At 41.7% G+C, this 22040-nt stretch overlaps 1 protein-coding gene across 2 annotated transcripts in view; it reads right to left on the bottom strand.

Moving 5' to 3' along the window:
• Window positions 1-22040, bottom strand: part of NBAS (NBAS subunit of NRZ tethering complex) — a 333519-nt gene that overhangs the window by 73116 nt on the left and 238363 nt on the right. For both annotated transcript variants that reach the window (XM_030311617.1, XM_030311618.1), the window contains exons 43-44: window positions 16079-16329; window positions 14672-15006 (exon numbers count right to left, since the gene is read on the bottom strand). In XM_030311617.1, coding sequence (XP_030167477.1) covers window positions 14672-15006; window positions 16079-16329 — 586 coding nt within the window. The remainder of the gene's footprint in view (window positions 1-14671; window positions 15007-16078; window positions 16330-22040) is intronic.

The following is a 22040-nucleotide window of genomic DNA, read 5'->3' as shown; positions in this document are numbered from 1 at the left end:
GTGATAAAAGGTCATTTTTCTTAGGACTATCTGTATTTTATTTATATATGGTAAATTGTGTTATATCAAGTTTCAAAAACTATATTCTCTATCCTTCAAGTATTCTCTGTTCCCATTTATTCTGTGCCTTTGACAGTCATAATGGGAAAAGAAAAACAATTCCTTTTTAAATTTCTTCTTCTAGGCTTATCTCCCAAGCTCCTGGTTTGTTTGTTTTTGTTTTTGTTTTTGTTTTTTTTTTGCATTTTTGTCAAGATAGGATATGCTTATCGGACTAAACCCTCACCCTTGAAAAGAAAAGGAAATAGTTCCTTAAAAGCAAAAACATTCAGGAGGAGAAATGGAAAGATAATGTTCACAACAACAGTAATATGCACAGGCTAGCTGAAAGTCACATGGGAGTGATATGCTCTGCACATTTGAAAATCTGGAAACAATCGTCACTATTGGGCATCATTAACAAACATATGCCTGAAACAGAAGGCCTTTAATAAATGTTGGTTGTGTCTTCCTTTCTACACAGAGCATTTATTAAATGCTTCAACAGTACTTTTTACATTAAATTATCATTCATCTGTTATACATGCATACATTTGCGCCAATCAGCCACGAGCTTCTCAAGGGCAGTCTTTTGTTTACAGCATCTAGAACAATGGCAATGAAAAAGCGCTCACTTAAACATTTCCTCAATGTATCTGGTATGAAAAAAAACTCATTCAGTTCAGAATCAAAGGAGTCAAATGATGACTATACCATAACCAGAGATCAATGGGAAAAATACTTACTATGAAATTAAAAAAAAAAAAAAAAAAAAAAGAGTTGACATTTAGTCATCTTGTAACACTGAGTAAACATTTTATAATACTTTCATAGTCGAGCTTAGTATGATTATAAAATGGCAACAGTGAACACCGTAAAATTTGGGGAGGGGACTGACACATAAGTATAACCCATGACCTTTGACAAAGGAGCAGAGGAAATATAACGGGATGAAAGTCTTGTCAACAAATGGTGCTGGAACTGGACATCCACATGCAAAAAAGTGCATCTAGACCCAGATCTTACATCCTACACAAAAATTAACTCAAAATGGACCAGAGACCCACCCATAAAACATAAAGCTATAAAACTCCTAAAAGATTACAAAAGAAAAAAAAATCTAGATAGCCTTGGATATGGCTGAGAATATGGCTGTGAGTTTTTCAATAGAGTACCAAAGGCAAAATGCATGAAAAAAATAATTGATAGCCTGTCTTCATTAAAATTAAAAACTTCTGTTCTGCAAGACAATGTGAAGAGAATGAGAAAAGAGTCACAGAGTGGGAAACATATTTGTAGTAGTCATATTTGGTAAGGGACAGTTCTACAAAATACACAAGGAATTCTTAAAACAATTAAAAAATATTGATTAAAAAATGGGCCAAAAGATCTTAACAGATACCTCGCCAAAGAAGATATAAAGATAGCAAATAAGTACATAAAAAGATGCTTCACATCATGAATCTTCAGGGAAACACAAGTTAAAAGAACAGTGAGATAGACCTACGCACCCACCAGAATTGTGAGAATGACTTAAAATACAGAACAGTGACAACATCAAATGTTGGGTGAAGGTGTGGAGCAGTAGGAATGCTCACCTGTCGCTGGTGGGAATGCAGAATGGTGCAGCTGCCTGGGAAGACAGCTGGGCAGTTTCTTACAAAAGTAAACATACTCTCACCATATAATCCAGTTACTACTCTCCTTGGTATTTACCAAAAAGAGTTGAAAACTTACGTCCACATAAAAACCTGCACATGAATGTTTATAGCAGCTTGCTTCAAAACCACCAAAACCTGGAGGAGACCAAGATGTCCTTTAACAGGTGAATGGATATATAAACTGTGATACATCCAGACAATGGAATACTGTTCAGGACAAAGAAGAAATAAACTATCAAGTCATGAAAAGTCAGGGAGGAAACTTAAATGCATATGACCACATTTAAGAAGCCGATCTGAAAAGATCACATAGTGTGCAATTCCAACTCTGTAACATTCTGGAAAAGGCAAAACTATGGAGACAACAGAATGATGTAGTTGCCAGGGATTGAGAGTAAAGGGTGAATAGGCGAAGCACAGATAACTTTTAGGTCAATGAAAATATTCTGTATATTATAATGATGAGTAGATGGGTACACTGTCCACACCCATACAATAAACAACGCCATGAGTGAGACCTAAGGCAGACTACGGACTTTGGGTGATGATGATGTGTCAATGTAGGCTCATCAGCTGTAACAAAAATGTACCTTCTGCTGAGGGATGTTGATAATGGGGGAGGCTGTGCATGGACGGGGGCAAGTGACATATGAAAAATCTCTGTACCTTCCTCTCAACTTTGCCGTGAACCTAAAACTGCTCTTAAAAAAAAAAAAAAGTCTTTTTTTTATTTTTTAAACTTTTTTTTTAATGTTTATTTATTTTTGAGAGAGAGAGAGATTGAGAAAACAGGGAAAGGCAGATAAGGGAAACACAGAATCCGAAGCAGGCTCCAGGCTCTGAGCTGTCAGCACAGAGCCCAATGCAGGGCTCAAACCCACAAACCGTGAGATCATGACCTAAGCTGAATTTGAACAGTTAACCAACTCAGCCACCCAGGCGCTCCCCCCCGAAAAACCAAAGTCTTAAAAAACATAGGAGTATGCCACTTTCCACCTAGAAACAGGAGCTTCAGAAATGCACTCAGTGCTTCCTAAGACAAATGTGGGTCAAATATCCTTTCAATTTTAAAAATCTTAACAACAGGGGAGCCTGGCTGGTGCCAGTCAGTGAAGCACGTGACTCTTGATCTCAGGGTTGTGAGTTCGAGCCCCACAGAGCGTGTAGAGATTACTTAAAATCTGTTTTAAAAATTATAATAAAAAGATCTTAATATTCCAATAATTATACATAAAAATCCCTGTGGTTCTTTCTCTCTCTATATATATATATGAATAAATAAATATATACATATATGCATACATATACACACATCAGAAATTAGAAACAGATACGTGTGGTTTATTTAGCTTTAAAATGTTATATATTGAATAAACTAAAATCTATTTACTTACAGATAAAAATAGATTTCAGCTTTGAGTTAAATATTTTTTTTTATTTTCCCAGTTTGGTTTTAACTTCAGTTTTTGGGGTTTTGTTTTGTTTTGTTTGTAATCTCTATACCCAATGTGGGGCTCAAACTCACAACCCCAAGATCAAGAGCTGCACGCTCTTCTGACTGAGCCTGTCAGGCACCCCTAACTCCAGTCCTTTTTTAAAACCTTATTATAAAGCCTATAAGGTGTCTAAGCCCTTAGTGTATGTAAAGGTATAGGCAGGCACAATTAGGTTCCCAAAGAGGTCTACACCCTAATCCTTGGAATCTATGAATATGCTCCTTAGATGGCAAAGAGACTGTGCATATGTGACTAACAATACGGACCTAGAGATGGGAAGACCATCCTCCATTATCCACACAGGCTCCAATCTCACCACATGGATCCTTAAATGTGAGAACCTTTCCTGGCTTTGGTCAAGACAGGAAGATGGGAAGACAGAAGGGTCAGAGACAGGCTACTGCTGCTGGCTTTGAAGATGGGGACAAGGAGCCCTGAGCCAAGGAATGAGGGCAGACAGCCTCCAGTTATGCACAGAAGGCAAAGAAATGGATTCTCCCCAGAAGCCTCCGGAGACCTTGGTTTCTGTCCACTTCTATCTTAGCCCCCTGAAACCTTCGTCTGGCTTCTACCCTACGGAAGTGTCAGGCAATAAATTTGTATTGTTTAGGCCACTAGGCTCCTGGTAATTAGTTACAACAGTGCTAGGAAACTAGACACAGAGAAACCTTCTCTTTTTCTTTTTTTTTTTTTTAATTTTTTTTTTAAGTTTATTTATTTTTGAGACAGAGAGAGACAGAGCATGAACGGGGGAGGGGCAGAGAGAGAGGGAGACACAGAATCGGAAGCAGGCTCCAGGCTCTGAGCCATCAGCCCAGAGCCCGACGCAGGGCTCGAACCCACGGACCGCAAGATCGTGACCTGAGCTGAAGTCGGACGCCCAACCGACTGAGCCACCCAGGTGCCCCTTTCTTTTTTTTTTTTTTAAAGAGGAACACATAAACCGTTGAGGACAAGATGAATTGATGTAAAGTTTTGGGTGATATGAGGCATAACTTATTCTATTACCCAAAGAGCAGTCATGAGGAGGGCAGGTGGCTCTACTCCTCAGTAGTTACAGAAAGGAGGGATCAAGAAAGCAGACGTAGAGCCCATATGAGAGAGTAACAAATAAATGGGCCCAGTAAAGGAACAGGTTGCCTCCGAACATAGCGAGTGGGCCCTGCCACATGGAGTAAAGACGATCGTTGGCTGAAGACCTCTAACATGCCGTAGGTAAGACTAGGAATGGCATTCTGGCTCAGCCACTAACTTGCTTCTGACCTTGAACAAAGTACTTAACCGCTGACCTTCAGTTACTCATTTCTAAACTGAGATTGAAGGCTTCGTTGCAGGGCTTTCACGATTAGTAGAGATAAGGTGAAATGTCAAGCCAGCACCTGGAACCGATGGTAAACAACCAATGGTGGCTATTATTACCATTATTGTGTAGCGGGGGCAGTGATTTCTGGAGATGAGAGATAATGCCTCAGGTCTTAGAATTTATTATTATTTAGCTGGACATCCATCTGGGTATGTGTGGGAGGAAGAGTTTTCTCCTGCTCTGGAGTGCCTACCTTAGCTGTAAAGCAGAAAGTTCCCTTTGGACGCCAAGAAAGTAAATGGTGCTTCCAATCTTTCACTTCTCAAGACAGGAGGAGTGACACCTGGAGCCACAGGGAGAAGAAACATGATGGGTGGCTAGTCCTTTTCTTTCCTTTTTGAGACCTGCCTGGCAGCGGGGAGACTACATTTTTCTTCTGCTCTTCTCCTTCCAGTGGTAAACACTTGTGGGGCAGGCCCAGACTCCGGTTCCCAAGAAGCATTATCCGTCCAATACATTCTTGTGGCTAATGAGTATCTGAAATGTAACTCGTTGGAACTGATACGTGCTTTAATTTACGTACACCCTAGATTTCAAAGACCATTAAAAAAAAAAAAGAATCAGTGTCTCATTACTATTTTTATACTGATTCCATGTTGAAATGATAATATGTGGGACAATTTCACCTATTTTGTTTCACTTTTTAAAATTTAGCTATTTGAAAACTTCAAATTCCACACATGGCTCACATCATATTTCTATTGGGCAGCCCTGATCTAGAGGCCACTTCTCTGGGCCCCACAAATAAAACTCAAGTTGGGAGACTGCCCTTCTGAGAGAGCGTATGAGCTCTGCAGCCCTAGAGTGTGCCCGGCAGAGCCGTCTGAAGGCCATCTGAAGGTCTGGCACAGGGAGCGACACATGGAACCCCGACGTGGAGGGTCGAGCCACGTCTGTCACTCCCAGTTTGACCAAAAACAAAGCTGTGATTTCCAACCACCTGATCTATCTCTTAACTGATCATAACTTGAGAAGAAAGGATGTTATTTATTGTTCTTTCCCCATCAAACCCCCAAAACATGACTGAGGTATTTCTGTTCTCATGAAGTAGCACAAACATAAACTCCGGGTACACGTACCTAGGGAAGGTAGTGTAAAGGTAGTGGTCCTCTTTAGGTCCAAAGGGGCACAGGCTTCCAAAACATCTCCACTGATTTCAGCGGAGGGCGGTTTTCGACCAAAATGAAACATGGGCACGAATGGCAAACTCCCCCAGGAAACTGGTTTCTGAGACACGTGGGACTCTGCAGCAAAATGGCAGCATCAGCCGTGGTGGGATTCGACTGAGAGGAACGCAGGGCCTAAATGATGCAGCGGGAAGCAGGAAGGCAGGGTGACTACCAACAGGGACACGCAAAGTAAATCCATCTCGGAGAGGAGGCAGTACGGATGGGTGGATTTTCCTTCCCGCCTGGTGAACGTATGCCACAATCAACCCCAGACAGGCGACTTTCTCAACCCATCTCCTTGCTTGACCTCACCTGGCATCCTGGCAAAGCTAAATCCGGAGGGGTTCCCGTGTCTACTCTCCTTCCCCCCGTGTCACCGAGCCACTTCTGTGCTCTCCAGCATTCTAGGAAGGTGTGTCTGGATTGAACTGAAACCAGGCCTCTAGAACCATGTTTTGCTTGGCTGTTTCATGGCTGGTTAAGTTGCATGGCTATGGAGCTGATGCTGATATGATTTTATTTTTTTCTATTTTTAAAATGAGATGCATGAAGAACTGCAGGTGGGATTAATGTAACTTCAGATGTGCTGAAGAAGCTCCACTGCTCCAGTGAAAGAAAGTGTATTTTGCTGAAGGAACCTGCGATTACCCAAACACCTAAGTCAGACCTCTTTGGCTACGACAGCAGAAACCAGGGAAAATCATCCGTGGGCCTTACCTTTGTGAACTTATGAATTTTGTATTTTGATGTAACTGAACTCTAAAAGGACAAGAGGCTTTGATTTGGGGGATGTCAATTTTTCCTCTGGGAATTTAAATTGCGACTATTTTACAGTTGCTGACCTGTATTACTTGGCGTATTTTCTATTCTTGCTTAAACTCCTTGTTTCATCTCTGATGAGTTTTAATTATCAGTCCAGTCGGGCAAAATCTGAGAGGAATTGATGCCTGAATCTGGTGTTCTGTCTACAGGGGGTCAGAAGAGTGTGCTCCTCTGATCTATTTCAGAGCCTTCTGGAAGCAAAGGCCACTAAGGGTCTCAGGAAGACATAGCATGAAACTCGTCTGTGTGAGGGGAATGGCCTCGTGAAGTGGGAACACCAGGACCAGGTTCTGAAAGAAGTCGGACTCCTTTCTCCCCTTGTTGGCAACAGCTTTTGCGATTAAGCCTAATCAGGTAAGGGAACAAAAAGCCCACTGCCCGTGCCCCATCCTCCCCTGACAGGGAGAAAACTTCGCTCCAAACAACGGACAGGAAACTACAGGAGGAATGCTTGTGGCATCTCTCTCCCTCTCCCTCCATAATCTCCCCCACAGGAGAGGAGCTGACTGGAAGCCGTGGGGAGTGTGGCTGCCCCCTGGCTGCGGCCTGCCCGTCCACAGAATGACCTTCTGGAGCAGCTCTCAGGAGTCAAGTTTCACGCAGGTGTAAACGGGACAGAGAGGCCATTGGGCCGCAGACCCAGGCCACACTCTCCAATGCCAGCTGTTCCAACAATAGCTATTAACACTTATTGATTGTGGATGTTTTTGCTTTCAGCTTTCTGAATCCTAAAGTGGGTGTTAGTGAAGTAGAGGAACATATTTAGGCATCACCCTCAAACACTGCAGCAAAGAGACCTCAGAAAAATCACCTTTTCTCCGATCTGATACCCTGGCCTGGGAACACAGTTGAGGGTCTCTTAGGAGACACCCCCTCATCCAAGCCCTGTCTCCTTTTGGATACATCTCTCGGTCACCTCCCAGAGAACTCCCTGCTGAGCTTGATTAACAACAAAAGATGATGTGCTAATCAAAAAAATTAGAGACTAAACTGTGAAGAAAGAAAACCGATAGTGCACAATTCACAAGTTCAAAGGGTGGTGTAACGGCATTTCTAGGCACACATTCCATCTTGCATTTTCAAATTATTTACAGAATCTCCACATCTGGACACTGATAAGAAATTAATCTCTTTTAAGGAACTGAAAATTTAAGGCAATCTTTTATGCATTTATCAGAACAAATCTTCATTATTCTTATTTATATCATAAATATTTAGGAAGCTGAAATGATCTCTCACATACGTATCAAAGACAGTTGTAGTTTTAAAAACAATAACCTATGACAGTTGTTCTCAAAGTGTGGGTCACAAACCACAAGACTCTTTCAAGGAGTCTGCTGAGTCAAAATTATTTTTAGGACTCTAAGACATTATTTATCAGTTTTTACTGTATTGACATTTATAGGTTGGTAAAAAAGCAATGGTGGACAAAAGTGTGGGGTCTTAGCACAAATCAAGGGAGTGGCACCAGACTGGACTAAGAGTCACTGTGTTCTTTGCTGGCAAAGTTTCACTTAAGAGTGTTATTCTTCTTCTTCTTTTTTAATACATTTATTTATTTTTATTTATTTATTTAAATTCAAGTTAGTTAACATACAGGGTAGTATTGGTTTCAGGAGGAGAACCCAGTGATTCATCACCTACATAGAACACCCAGTGCTCATCCCAGCAAGTGTCCTCCTAATGCCCATCACCTATTTAGCCCATCTCCCCCCCCCCCACCTCCCCTCCATCAACTCTGTTTGTTCTCCGTATTTAAGAGTTTCTTATGGTTTGTCTCCCTCTCTGTTTTTATCTTATTTTTTCTTGCCTTCCCCTATGTTCATCTGTTTTTTTTCTTTTTTATGTTTATATTTATTTTTGAGACAGAGAGAGACAGAGCATGAGTGGGGGAGGAGCAGAGAGACAGGGAGACACAGAATCCAAGCAGGCTCCAGGCTACAAGCTGTCAGCACAGAGCCCAACACGGGACTCGAACTCACGAAGCATGAGACCATGACTTGAGCCAAAGTCAGACGCTTAACTGACTGAATTACCCAGGCACCCACATCTGTTTTGTTTCTTAAATTCCACATACAAGAATGTTCTTGATGAAGGAGTAAAAATTACTAATATTATTAAGTCTCAAACATGGAGTGCACGGGTTTTTAATATTCTGGGTGAACTGACATATATACACAAAGCATTTCACTGTATACCAAAGCATAATAAGGAAAAAGCATTTGTGTGATGGTTTGATTTATGAACTGAAGTAGTTTCTTTTTGCGTGCATGATCATTTTTGCTTAAAAGAACAACTAATAGAAAACTCTGGTTGTTCAGACCTGGATATTTCGCAGACATTTTCTCCAAAGTGAACAAAATGAGCCTGTCACTTCAAGGAAAACGATTCGTACTATTTGTTGCCACTGATAAAATTTGAGCTGTCAAGCAAAAAATTAGAATTTTGGAAAACTCGTATCCACCACTGTGAGACTGACAGCTTTCCGATACTTAAAGACTCATCTGCTAAGAGGAGTGTTCATATTAGTACACGTGACTGTCGATACTGCATAATGCAAATTATCAACATCTGGTTGATCTGCATAACTCAACGGATCACGATTTTCCAAAGGCCTAACACGTTATATTACAAACCACACATGGGTAAATGATACACCCAGAGTGCAACATAGACCAGTGATTTTAATGTAACAGAGTACAAAGGGTTCAACGATATGGTTTTAGATTCCACACTGCAATTGGCCTTTAAAAAAATCTACCACTTGTGGAGTTTCAGTGTAGGATCAAAGGAGAGCACGCCAACTCATAGGCTATGAAAGCACTCCTCCCTTTCCAACCTCGCATCTGTGTGAGGCTGGGTTTTCTTCATTTACTTCAACCCAAACAACAAAAACTGAAGGCATAAACACGAGAATCTAGCTGTGTTCTCTTAAGTGAGACATGTAAATGTAAAATAATGTTAGTCTTTCATTAATCTTTTTTCTTTTGGAAGCAGTTATTTTCCATTAACATATGCTATTCATGTCAACCCATGTAATGGGTCTATTATTGGTAGTTATAAGCGAATTAAATAAATATTTCTAAAATTTCTTCATTTCCATTTCTAACATGATAAATATCTATAGATATATCCTTAATAAACAAACTCTTTTTACAGTTTTCAATAATTTTTAAGAATGTTAAGGCACTCAGATCAAAAGGTTTTACCATCACCAGTTTTGATAATAACTGTTTAAACAACACTGAAGGAGTTCCTACTTCATACTGTGCTAGGAACTGGAGAAGTAGATAAAAGGCAGCATCCCTAGCCTCAAAGAATTTCTAATTTCATGAAGAGTGTAATTCTCAATTATAACAATTTTACTGTAAAAAAGAAAAAAAAAAACATTTCAACTTTCTTAGGAATGTATTTACATCTTGATGTTCTCAATGGGCAACTAACCTTGTATATGGCACACAGCTGATATCTAAATATTTAGTGATTCAGTCTGAATCTACATAATATGCATTTGATTTGTGCATCAGAAAGTCCTATATCTGCCACATACTTAGGTACTGGGCATTGCCTAAGCATTTTTACATAGGATTCAGACACTGACTGCTCTTTATGGTGACAAAGGTGCTCCGTCCTTAGTGAAAAGACCCTGAAGTTACAGCAACAGTGCAGCCTTTCACTGAGACAAACCTTAGGAAATAAATTTTATTTTTAGGTCATATCATGGTTTTTAAGACAAATTTACTCTTCCAGATTTTATATCAAATAGTCTGGATAACAGGATGAGGGAAGAAATGGTAGCTTATTTCAGGAACAATCATAACATGAAAAAGAGATTCCCTTATGCTGTTTCCATAGCTCTAGAAGGCAGAACCGAAAGGTGGAAACTATAAGGAGCCTGAAAAAAAATGTGTTTTTACACACACACACACACACACTAGGGGCAGTAACTTAATTATCAATAGGTATGATGCTTGAGGGTCAGAGGTCAGACCTATTTTTCTATTTTCCCCTACTCTAACCCAAAGGAGACAGCATGTTTCCATCAGAAACAAATGGTGGGAGTTGAAACAGAGAGTGCAACCAGGGTGGGGTGAGGATGGTCAATGTCCATCCAACTTCAAGTTGAGAAGCACCTGGCAGGAGGCAGAAGGCCTGTGTTAGTTCTGTGATTACCTGGGGCTCTTAAAGTAGGGTCCTAGCAAGCTCCTGGGTAGCAGTTCGTAAGTGAGCAGAGGATTTCCCACGTCGTCACTTAAGGATGCAACCCTCCCCGCCATTCCCAGTGCGTGGGGGTATAAAAGGCTGGGAGTAAGGAGAAGGCTGAGGTCGCACCTAAGTCCCGTCTTAGCACATCACATCTGAACCAAGCACACAGTGTTTTGACCCCAACTGCAGCTTCTTTGATCATTTTCCTGGATTTCTAACCCACTAACTTGCTCTCTGTCCCTTCTACAAAATGTATCTAATTGCTCAACCGGAAAAGCAATAGGAAAGCAACTCTTACCTGACTCCACAAAAAAAACAAACAATTTAGATTTGCAGCAAATGAACTTTAAACATTTGTGTTCTCTGAAGCTTCTGCATATTCATCACCTCAAATGTCATGAAAATTCAATCTCTGCCTATATGACATAATACCACTTTGTGCATATTTTCCCCAGAATTTCCACAAATTCTGCCAATGCAAATGGCAACTGAATGACAATGATCTCGAAGACAAACAGCCCTCTCTGGCTTATTTTGTCGGGGGAAGGGTACAAAGTGCAGGCTTCTGGACCCTCCTGTCTGAATTCTAGCACCTACACAACAGCTTCGTGCTCTTGTCCCACACTCTAGAACTAGCTCACCAGTTCCTTCCACAGTTCGGTTTGGAATTAAACGTGGGTACACATTTGAAACCCGCACACCACATGTGAGGAGTACAGACTTATTTTACATTTTTAACATCATGTACGAGCTGTGGGAACATCTGGTGTTTTGCAAATTTGGCCAAATTCAGCTGCACTTCCTTTTCCAAACGTGTCCTCGGACATGTAAGGGTTGTACTTCAATTTGAATTTCTCTCGCTCTCTGTGTCTCTCTCTCTCTCTCTCTGGCACAGTACTGTGGGACTTCAAGCAAGCACTGTATCGAAACTTTATACTTTTCCTCTCTCAAAGGAAAACTGAAAGCTTGCCAATTAATAACATGAGGAAAAACAGCTAGACCAAAGATGTAAAATTAATTTTAAATGCTTCTCTCTCATTTTCCTATAGCTTGCCTGACTCAGTAGAAAACCATCTTTTTTTATATTTATTTAAGCAATCTCTATCCCCAGTGTGGGGCTCAAACCCATAACCCCAAGATCAAGAGTCACATGCTCTTTCCTACTGAACCAGCCAGGCGCCCCGAGATAGTTGACTACACAAGGGTATCTTGCTAAGGACGACACCATCTGAATGGAGAGAAAGCAATGCCATAGTTATTGACTCACTCTTTACTGGGCCAGCCAGACATGTTCTCCTCAGGAAAAGTGCGCATGTGTGCACAAACAATTGGGCCATACGTTTTCAGGTGGTTGGAGAACGTGCTGTAACCGAAAATCATCGGACTTGAAACATCATAAATAACAGCTCAAATTCGGAGTGGATTCTATGTCCACGTCTTACGTTTAATCCTGAGTAAATCACTGCTGCTGGAAATCTAGACTCATCTGTCCCCTTCCATACACATACTCGCAATTAGCACATGGCCTCGGCGATGGCATGCTACTCTTTGTCCTGCCCTCACATAAAGCATTGAAAACCCACATCAGGCTGAGGGGAAAGAAACGGCCTTAGAGTGAGCCCCCCGAGCCCCCCCACCCCCCCCATCTTCCTGGCTTCCTGCATGGTCTGTTTGCTTGTCCAGCTCCTGTAGCCAGTTCATGGTCCCACCTCTGGAGCCTTTTCCTTGCACCTCAACTCCCCACTTGGTTCCTTCCCTTCCCTGCATGTGTACTTCCTTGGACTCCAACCCTCTTCTCGTTCCGGGAGATTCCAAACCCACGTTTGCTGGACTCTTGCCTTTTTCCCATACTTGCCAGGTTCCTGCCCACCCTTCTTTGTTCAGACTCAGCCCTGCTCTGGGCACATCCCAGGATACTCCACTTGGACTGAATGTCCCTGGGGCTCTCTGGGCCCTGCTCCCCTACAGCTCCTACAATGGCCCCAGGCCCTTGACTCTAGCTGCTGGTTCCAGGGCTCCTCACATACAGTACAGTTCGGGGGTTAAGAGCAAGGACTCTGGAAAAAAGCCTTCTCGACTTCACACTGTGGCTCCTCTATTACCAAATTAACTTTGTAGGCCTCACTTTCCTCACCTGTCAAAGTGGGGGTAATAATATATCTGTACCACAGATTACTCAGCCACAAGGAGGGAGAGGTCTACCAGATTCCTCAGTCTAAACCACAGAGCTATTAAGTTGCAGGTTCAAAGTTCAAAACCAGGTTCAAAGGACTTGAAACACATACTCTTTTCAAATATATGAGGCTATCTTCCTTTAAAATCATTTTTAGTTGCTTCCTTGGAAACAACAAAAACGATCATTTCCTTTTCGTAGCACTGCTTGTAAAATTTCTTTATTTTAACGTTTGTTTATTTTTGAGAGAGAAAGAGAGAAAATGTGAGCAGGGGAGGGGCAGAGAGAGGGAGACGCAGAATCCAAAGCAGGCTCCAGGCTCTGAGCTGTCAGCACAGAGCCCAATATGGGGCTCGAACTCGCAAACCGTGAGATCATGACCTGAGCTGAAGTTGGACGCTTAACCAACTGAGCCACCCAGGTGTCCCTGCAGCGCTTGCAAAATTTAAAACCAAGTTATTAACTAAAGTGCTTGAGTTCTAATAGTCAGTGATGAAGTACTTGGTTCCATCCACAACTGTTAATCGAATAAGTTAGTTAGAACTAGAATTCCCCACAGATGTTTGAACCTCTACCTGTATCAACCTCCAAATGAATGACTTGAATTCTTAGCCTTTACACTAAATTTTCAGGCTAATATGAGCCATGTGAAAAATACTTGTAATATTAAAAAAAAAAAAAGGAATGCATCTCCAAAAGAGATTCAAAAGAACTGTATCTCCAAAACTCTCTTTTTTCCAAAAGAAAAAAAAAAAAGTACTCGCGATAGTGGGGCACCTGGATGGTTCAGTCTTAAGTGTCCGACTCTTGATTTCTGCTCAGGTCTTGATCTCATGGTTCGTGGGATCGAGCCCTGCATCAGGCTTGGGATTCTCTCTCTCCCTCTCTTATCTGTCCCTACCCTGCTCACTCTCACTCTCAAAATAAATAAACTTTAAAAAAAAAAAAAGTTTAAAAATACTTGTGATAGGGTACTGGGCAGACTTGCCAGCTTGGAGACGGGGAGAGCAGCAGCAAAGACCGTCAAGCAGAGGAGGATAAAAGTTCCAAAGGCAACAGAACTCAGCAGTTGAGACCAGAGGTGGGAGGTGTTTTCGGGAGAGACATTCCCCGCCACCAAACAGCGAGACTTTTGTTTTACAGTAAGGTCCCGAGACGGCAGGAAGAGAAGGAGAAGGACTCACGTTATTTACTCTGTATGAAACTAGGTATTGTTGAAGGATCCAGAGCAGGAATTGGGAGTCCAGTTAAAGGTGCTCAGACCTAAGCGTGGAGCAGACATTAGAAAATGTCTACAGAGACTTCCGTGGATAATTCTATCAGCAAGTCATACGCTACATGGAATTCATGCAAAAGTTTTTAGGGGCTCGATTTCACCACAGCTGAGCTGTCGGCCTGCCACCGAAGGCAGGTAATGTGGGCGGGGCACTGGACGTGCTTCCCGCTTCGCAACTGGAAAGAACAAGGTGGCGTATTCGCTGTGACACAGGAGAACCGTAACGTGTACAAGACGCACGCGTGAATCAGAAAGAGTCAAGTCAGATTGAGACTACTTGCACATCTGTGGCAGAGGAAAACGATTTCCCAATTAGAACATCTCGCGCTTCGCAAGAAACGAAAACGTCAAACACGTTAAGTATTCTCCATCCCAAGAACGGAAACAAAAACAATCTACTGGATTTAAGAGCCATTTTGGTTTCCTCTACAGCATTCAGTGCACTTTCAACGATCTTTTCAGTTACCTTGGTCACAGCTTTCGGAGAGAATGTAATGGCATCCACCACCGTGAGGAGGTCGCCCGGGTGGAGGCGATCAAAGTACTTCACGCAGACGTCATAGGCGCGGAGCCACTCGGGTGAGGACTCCGGGACTTGTTTAATGAGGTGCGGGTCTCCAGTCCAGAACAGCTTCTGCAGCCAGATGGCGTACAGAGAGCTCGGGGAAAGCATGTGTCCATCCTTTGCGGGGATTTTGGGAACAAGTTTGGAAATAGATAAGATATTTTGACTTGAAAGAACTGGCTCCAGGGCTTCAAGAGGATTCGTGCTGTCATCGGTCAGCTTTTTGTAATTAAGACCTAATGGAACGAAAAGAAAAAAGGGAGTGGGTTCTTTCCAACATAAACATACAGGAGCTTTCACACACACACACACACACGCACACACACAGCCCTCTGGACTGCTGAAGGGAAAATTTTATCTACCAATTTATAGCAGATATTCTGTCGATTACAGAGATCAGAAGATGTGAGCTCCTGTCCCAGCCTGCGAGGCGGTCAGCTGTGCGGTCCTCCACAGGCCGCCCGCTTCCGCGTGCCTCAGGTTTCCTGGCGTGCACGCTGGAGAGGGCTTATCCTCTGGCTTCCTCCATCCTTCTACGTCCTTCCACGGCACCTATATTTCCTTTGACCAGCATGCTCATCGCACTGCATTCTATCTCCCCATAGTTCATCTGCCATCCCATCAACTACCTGCAGGCAGGGATGCAATTTTGCTCCTTTTCTTGCATCTGGTCCAGCTTCTAATTTGGTTACTCGGTAAACCACTGACAGACTGAAATAAATTCTCACAACTGTTTTAAGTATTGAATGAATGTAGGTTTCAAAGTAAATTATAAAGTATCATACAGACTGGAGAGGTATTAATGTGTTTAATGTCTTAGTTAGGAGCTTAGAGAGACAGGGATAGCATTCCAAAGACTGCCACCATTTATCAAAGGTGCAAATGCTCTTATTTTAAGGGTTTCACACATCCTTAAAACACAGAGTCTCCAGTGAGGTGAAATTCGGCCAAACTGCCAAATGTGAAGTGTCCCAGCCCTGTCCTTTCTATAGATAAAATAGAACCACTGGGAGTAGGGAACAGACCTCTGGAGGATTAGTCAAAAACTCCAGATCTCAGCACTAGGCCTACTGTAAGACAAAGTCAATGTGTGACTTTCCATAGGTCTCTTGTAGTTTCTTTGGTATTTAATTCCTTAAACAGTAAGTAAAGGAGTTGCAAAGATAATAACTAAAGTCAATTAGCATCAGATCCTGCGATTTCTGATCTCTGCCAGTCACAAAATGCACAAACATGACTGTGCACAAAAAAATTAATTCCTGGCTTTAGTTTAAAGAATGAGTTCAAGCAGGGAAAGGATCGTCTTACCTGCAGCAACGACCTTAAATTTCTTCAGCAGCCGAATGTGTGTTTCTGGCTTAATGGCATATTGCCCCAAATCTGCACAGCCACAGCTTTCCAGAAGAGAGAAATAATATAGCAACCTTTCGTGATCAAAGCCACCTATAGCGGGGTAAATATACTTGACCATGTGCTTGTGAAAGGCTTCAGGATCAGTCTTCAAAGTCTCAAAGAGATGAAGGGCTTGGGCTCGATTTTCAATTTCTACTGTGGACAAACTGAAATTAAGGAGAAAGAAATTGTGTTAAGATTTGGTCCCTTTAGTAAACAATTTGTTGTTGTTTTTTTTCCCCCTGACTGAAAAAGACAGGCTGCTTCTTACAAGTCCCTTCTTCTTGTCAATCAATTTCAGCAAACCACCAGAATGTGGGCTGTTTATATAAGGGCAAATAGGAGTGTTAAATGCTTACTATTATACAATTTTTGCGTCCTCTCATATGGGTCACAGCAACCCTGTGAAGTAGGGTTCACATTCCTTCAGATGGGAGAGTCACCCAACGCTTAACATCCAGGAGATGAACCCAGACTTGTCAGCTTCCGTTATGCATTATTCATGTCACAAGAAACACTTAAAATCTGAGCTTCATTATAGAAATGTAAACAACCTTATTATTTCAGGAATTTAGGAAATGGTGGGGGAGAAGAAACAACTCCAACTTTGAGGCATATAAGTTTTACACCCAAGAGCCCCGAACTGCTATTCAATACACCCAAATTTGATACTGTGTTCAAAGAGAATTAAAATGGGAAAGAACAGATATGTTCACTTGACTTATCTGTGGTAATGAGTGCCATTAGAATGAACACACTTCTTGGTATTTTCACCATGATTTAGAGGTCTTTATAATGTAATAAAAAAAAAGGTCATTTAAGGTTAAAGTACTGCAAACAATTTTTAAGGAGTCTTACTTTGGTCAATCAGTTTTTATTTCTGGGGGTAAAGGGGAAGACTTAATTTTGGTCTTGGCTTCTCCCCGGACAGAACATAATGCCTCCAGCCCGGTGTAACCCTGATGCCCCGTGCAGAGTAAGTCAGCACTCATAGAAATGTCCAGTCTCCGGGGCATTCAGCAGTAGCATACAAAGGATGCGAGGGGTGCCAGGGAGACTTCTGGCGGAATCAAAGATCACATACAACTGAAAAGCAGCATCTCTGAACTATGATGCCCTATTTAATGGAATTCCCACTTTTAGGAAATGCCAAGACATGTTTTTTGGTTTAAGGACATAAAGTTAATACAAATTATGTTTTAAAATTTTTATAAGGGTGTGATGATACTTGGGATACCAGCAGCAATCCATGAAGTGAAAATATCAAGTAATTTTTTTAAATACTCTTTTAACTGTCACTTCTCGAGAAACTCTGTTTTTCTATTAAGACATAGTTCAAACATCTATAAAAATGTCCCCGACTGCCTCCTCTGAGCATCCTTCTCTTCTAGCACTCATAACGTGCTGTAACTTTTCATTACCTTGTCTGTCTCCCTCACTAGGCTATGTACCACTTGATGGAAAAGATGATACCATATCTTCATCTTTAGTTTCTCAGTTCCAAACACCAGTGTGTGGTAAAAAGGAAACATTCAACATGTGTCTTACGAATGCCAAACAGATGGGTGGATGAACAAAACGTAGGTGTCCTCCAGGGACCAGGCACCCTGCTCGTCGTGGGGGGAGAGGATAAAGATTTACAACAGTGGCGCCTGGGTGGCTGAGTCGGTTAAGCGTCCAACTGTTGCTTTCAGCTCAGGCTATGATCTCACGGCTCCTGGGTTTGAGCCACACTTCCAGCGTGGAGCTTGGCTGGGATTCTCTCTCTCTCCCTGTCTCTCAAAATAAATAAATAAACTTAAAAGAAAAAAAAAAAGATTGACAACACAGAGCTCTATCCAGCAGTTTGAAAAGCTAGTTGGAGTTCTAAATACTTAAGAGTTAAACCACAATGCAAAATAATGGTAAGGACAAAGGCCACACAACCATATTCTAATTAACAGTAGGATCACTAAAGCTGTATCTTGAGAGGAGGTAAATGTCAATGTTAACAGAAGGCTTACTGAAGGAAGCACTTGAGCTTGGCACTGAAAAAAGGAATGAAGCAAAGAGAGTTTAACAGAGGTATCGAGACAAGAAAGCACAAGGTCTGTACAACAAATGAGTATAAATGAATGGCTGGTCAGAAAGCAACCTTGATAGTATCACTATTCAAAGTATGCAATGTCACCTCTGAAATATACTGTACGCGCCGTCGCGTATGAACGCGATCCACAGAATTTCTGATGTTTCTGCATAATTTGTAAAACGAAGTCTGCAGTAAACAGCAAACCGTGTAACCCCATGAAGACAGGTCATATGGATGAAAACTTGCAGGCAGAACAGCATGCCGATGGAGGGGGAAGGGGAACACGCGTGCACTTCTTGGGCTGATTCCTAAGCAAGGCAAGTGAAATCTAAGTAATTACCAACCTACAGACGAGAAACTGCCATCAGAGAGGTTAAGCGACCTGCTTAAGACAAAGGGTCCACATCTGTTTGGACTTGGTGTGTGTTCTGCTCAGCTCATCACGAAGTAGCCTTTGACTAATGAAGGTCAAGTGTCTGCAGTACCAACCATGTCAAAAACAGGAGTTTTTCTGTAATGAACATTAGTTCTCTCTCCCAGCGGCAATACTCTCAAAGAGTTCTCCTGTCATACTTCATTCTTAACACTCTGATAAACAGAATACTTGAGATAGTACTCATCTACAAAGTGGCCAGTGATTAAGCCCTAACAGTTTTAGTTCACTGGTGATTGGCTTCATTCTGAATATAGTCTCTCCTAACCAATACGACTTTCCCCTTTGCCCACCCACTTATTCTTCTGTGCCTACAATTCGGTTTGTCTGATGTGCAATTTTACCTACTTATCTTGTCAAGAGAGATCTGGAATACCTTTAGTGATACATGATTAAATGCCAAAACCTGCCTCTTCAGTAAATTACAATGTGCTAAGTAAGATCTTTTATAGATGCCAGTAATCAATAACCCATTTTAATAGTTTCCATTGAAAGAAGCTATTATCTTCCCTTTGGAACAAGAAATGAAAACTCTGCTTGGAAAACAATTCCAAAGAACCCACATTCAAGAGAATAGGAAGAAATACCATGAAACCACTATGGACTTTTCACTAATCAAATTAATGATTACCCTTGAAAACAGTTTAAGTGCTTTATCTTGAGCCTAGTTTTAGCCATAAAGCAGCTTATATATATAATGCATATTTAGCTTTCAGAGATTAACTAAAGGAAGAAACTAGCATGAGTTGTACCCGGTGCACAAGGAATAAATTAATAGCACTAATCCTTTGATTAGTGTTCTGTAATGGCTTCAAGTTGTCAATCACCCAAAAACGTGATTCAAGAACAGCATGTATTGAAAGAACTTATATTCAAATAGGAAAACAAATTTATTTAAATATGTTTTTCTTTACTCAGTCTGAGACTGATTGATAATAAAGTTCTATTACCTGTCTGAACAATACCGAGAAGAGGAAAGGAAGGAAAAAGGACAGTGGGACAGGAGAAGGCAGACGGCCGCTGGGAAAGGCAGAGACAAAGGGATGGGGATATGGCTTCACACAGTCCAGATGTACTAACTTCCAGGCATTTCCGCCAAAGACTAATCCTAAAAGTTTAAAGACATATGGGTCCAAATTCATGACCCTGATCATGAGCGAACAGGGTTCCTCCACTGATGCCTGTGCAAAGAGACAATTCTACCCTCTAAGTTATAACTACTCTGACCTGAGGGAAACAATCCAAGGTATTCACCACACAAATGCTCAGAATGAACTTGACGTGGCCGACTTGATGTGCAATGCTGCCTGACAGTTGCACATGGGACTACAAAGAGAAAATAAGGTCAAAATAGCCGTGGCATTTTTCAGTTTTGCCAACATTTTGGCCAAGTCTTTGTAAACTGAAAAATGGAATTTAATTTTATAAGTTCACCTACACGGTTGATGGGATGACCAATAATGAGCATCTCTGTCTATTTCTTGTCATACAACTACTCAGATCCTCTGCGGAATGTTGTATATGAACAGAGCATATGGGGCAGGCCATGAGAATAGGTTTCGTCTCCTCTACAATGACAATCCTGACACCTTAGATTCTCACTGGTTTATATAGTCTCATATTATTACCTAACAAAAAAATATTTTCAAAGACACCACAGCACAGAAGTAGATGAATAGGTACATTTACTGAGCATTTAGATGTTAAGTGCCATGTCAGCTCATTTATTTCTCACAAAGCAGATACCTTATAATTAATGTTGACTTGAAAAATAACTATTCAAAGATAAGATGTACAATGTTGGGCTAATACTGGTAATAGGATGGGTTTGGTGTATATGATCTGTTTCCAGAATTAACAACAGCTGTTTTTTGAGCACCTACCACATGTCAGGTATTTTGTATAAATCTCTGAAATCTCACAGCAGTTTTGTCAAATGGAATGAGAAAACTCATTTTGCAGACAAGGAAACCTAGGCATACATACAGGGCTGAAGCAACGTGTCTACCTGGCAGGAACACTTTAGTAGGAAGTCACAGAGCCAGAGTTTGAACCCAGGATTCAGAGTCTGAGCACTTTCCACCAGATGGAAACAAGCCAAAGTGCATTGTCTTGCTTACATTTTATGCCAGTGTCAGGAGCTTTTGACAGTTTGGGAGAGAAGTGGCCTTAATGGTCACAACATGGAAAGGAAGGTTGCAGATGTATGGAAGGAACGGCTTCCACTTTGGTAATGGTGGTAATCGGTTCTTCCACTCTTAGGAATGGCAGGTTTCTTCTTAGGCACAATGCAAATCAGAGTGTGGGTCATGACCCACAACCCCCCCACCCTTAGGCCAAAAAAAAGATCAAAACCAAATTTAAGGACTACAGAAGGCCTATGTCCTGAATATCTATATTCAAACTTCCTACTCTAATATGGATTTTTTTTCCTGGTCCTGAGTTTTTATTTTATCCTGATTTTCAATGTTATGAGCTACTTTTAGTAAGCCGAGCTACCTTAAATCCTCTCTCTATACGCTAACTATTCTCACACTAACTCCTCAGCTAAGCCAGGCTTCCTTAAGGGAGGAGACAGAGAAAAGGCCAGGATTTAGAATCCTTTACAGTGTGGCCGTGTGGACACAATTCTGCCTCTGAGCAGCAGCAATCCTGGGACACAAGTCCCGTGTATCTTCTGTTTCAATTCAGAAGGAGACAGATGCCTTACAGTTTATTCATCCTCCCACAGCTAGAACTTGCCCTGGTTCATCCCTGTACCTGAGAACAAAAGAATCCTACCAAAGAATATGAAACTGATTGTGAAAAATAGAAGAGTGCAGGCAGGTTCCATGCGCCAGGGGGCCCCTTGCCACGCATCTAAAGGAGACTGAGAAGAAGACGGTATCGTGATCTCTGACACTCGGGTAATCACCTGGTGATTCAAAGGTGGCTATCAGAGTGAAATGAAAATGCAGGATGCAGGCCTTCAGATCTGCTGTTTAATTAAGAAGGGAAACAATGGAGAGTGTCACCAAGGATGACAGTCGAAGGGAGTTCTGGCCCCTTAGTTCTCCAGTGCTAAGTTGCCATATGCTCCAGCCACAATGGTTTTCCTTTAGTTATGCAAAATACCAAGATCCTTCCTGCTCCAGAACCCGTTCCCTCTGCCTAGACTGCTATCTACAACTTGTGCACTTCCTTTATGGTACTTACTAGGACTAGCAATTTACTTTTCAGCTATTTTCAAGTGCGTGCATGCGTGTGTGTGTGTGTGTGTGTGTGTGTGTGTGTGTGTGTGTGTGTGTTGAGAGTGGGCACGTCTCCCCTATTACAATATAAGCTTTGTGAAGGTAATAATGTGTCTGTCTCATTCAGCACTTAAACCTAAGCTTAGA

The sequence above is a fragment of the Lynx canadensis genome, chromosome A3, assembly GCF_007474595.2.
Source record: "Lynx canadensis isolate LIC74 chromosome A3, mLynCan4.pri.v2, whole genome shotgun sequence".
NCBI classification, from domain to species: Eukaryota; Metazoa; Chordata; class Mammalia; order Carnivora; family Felidae; genus Lynx; species Lynx canadensis.
The sequence above is the reverse complement of the archived record's forward strand: the minus strand, read 5'-3'. Positions and strand labels throughout refer to the sequence as shown.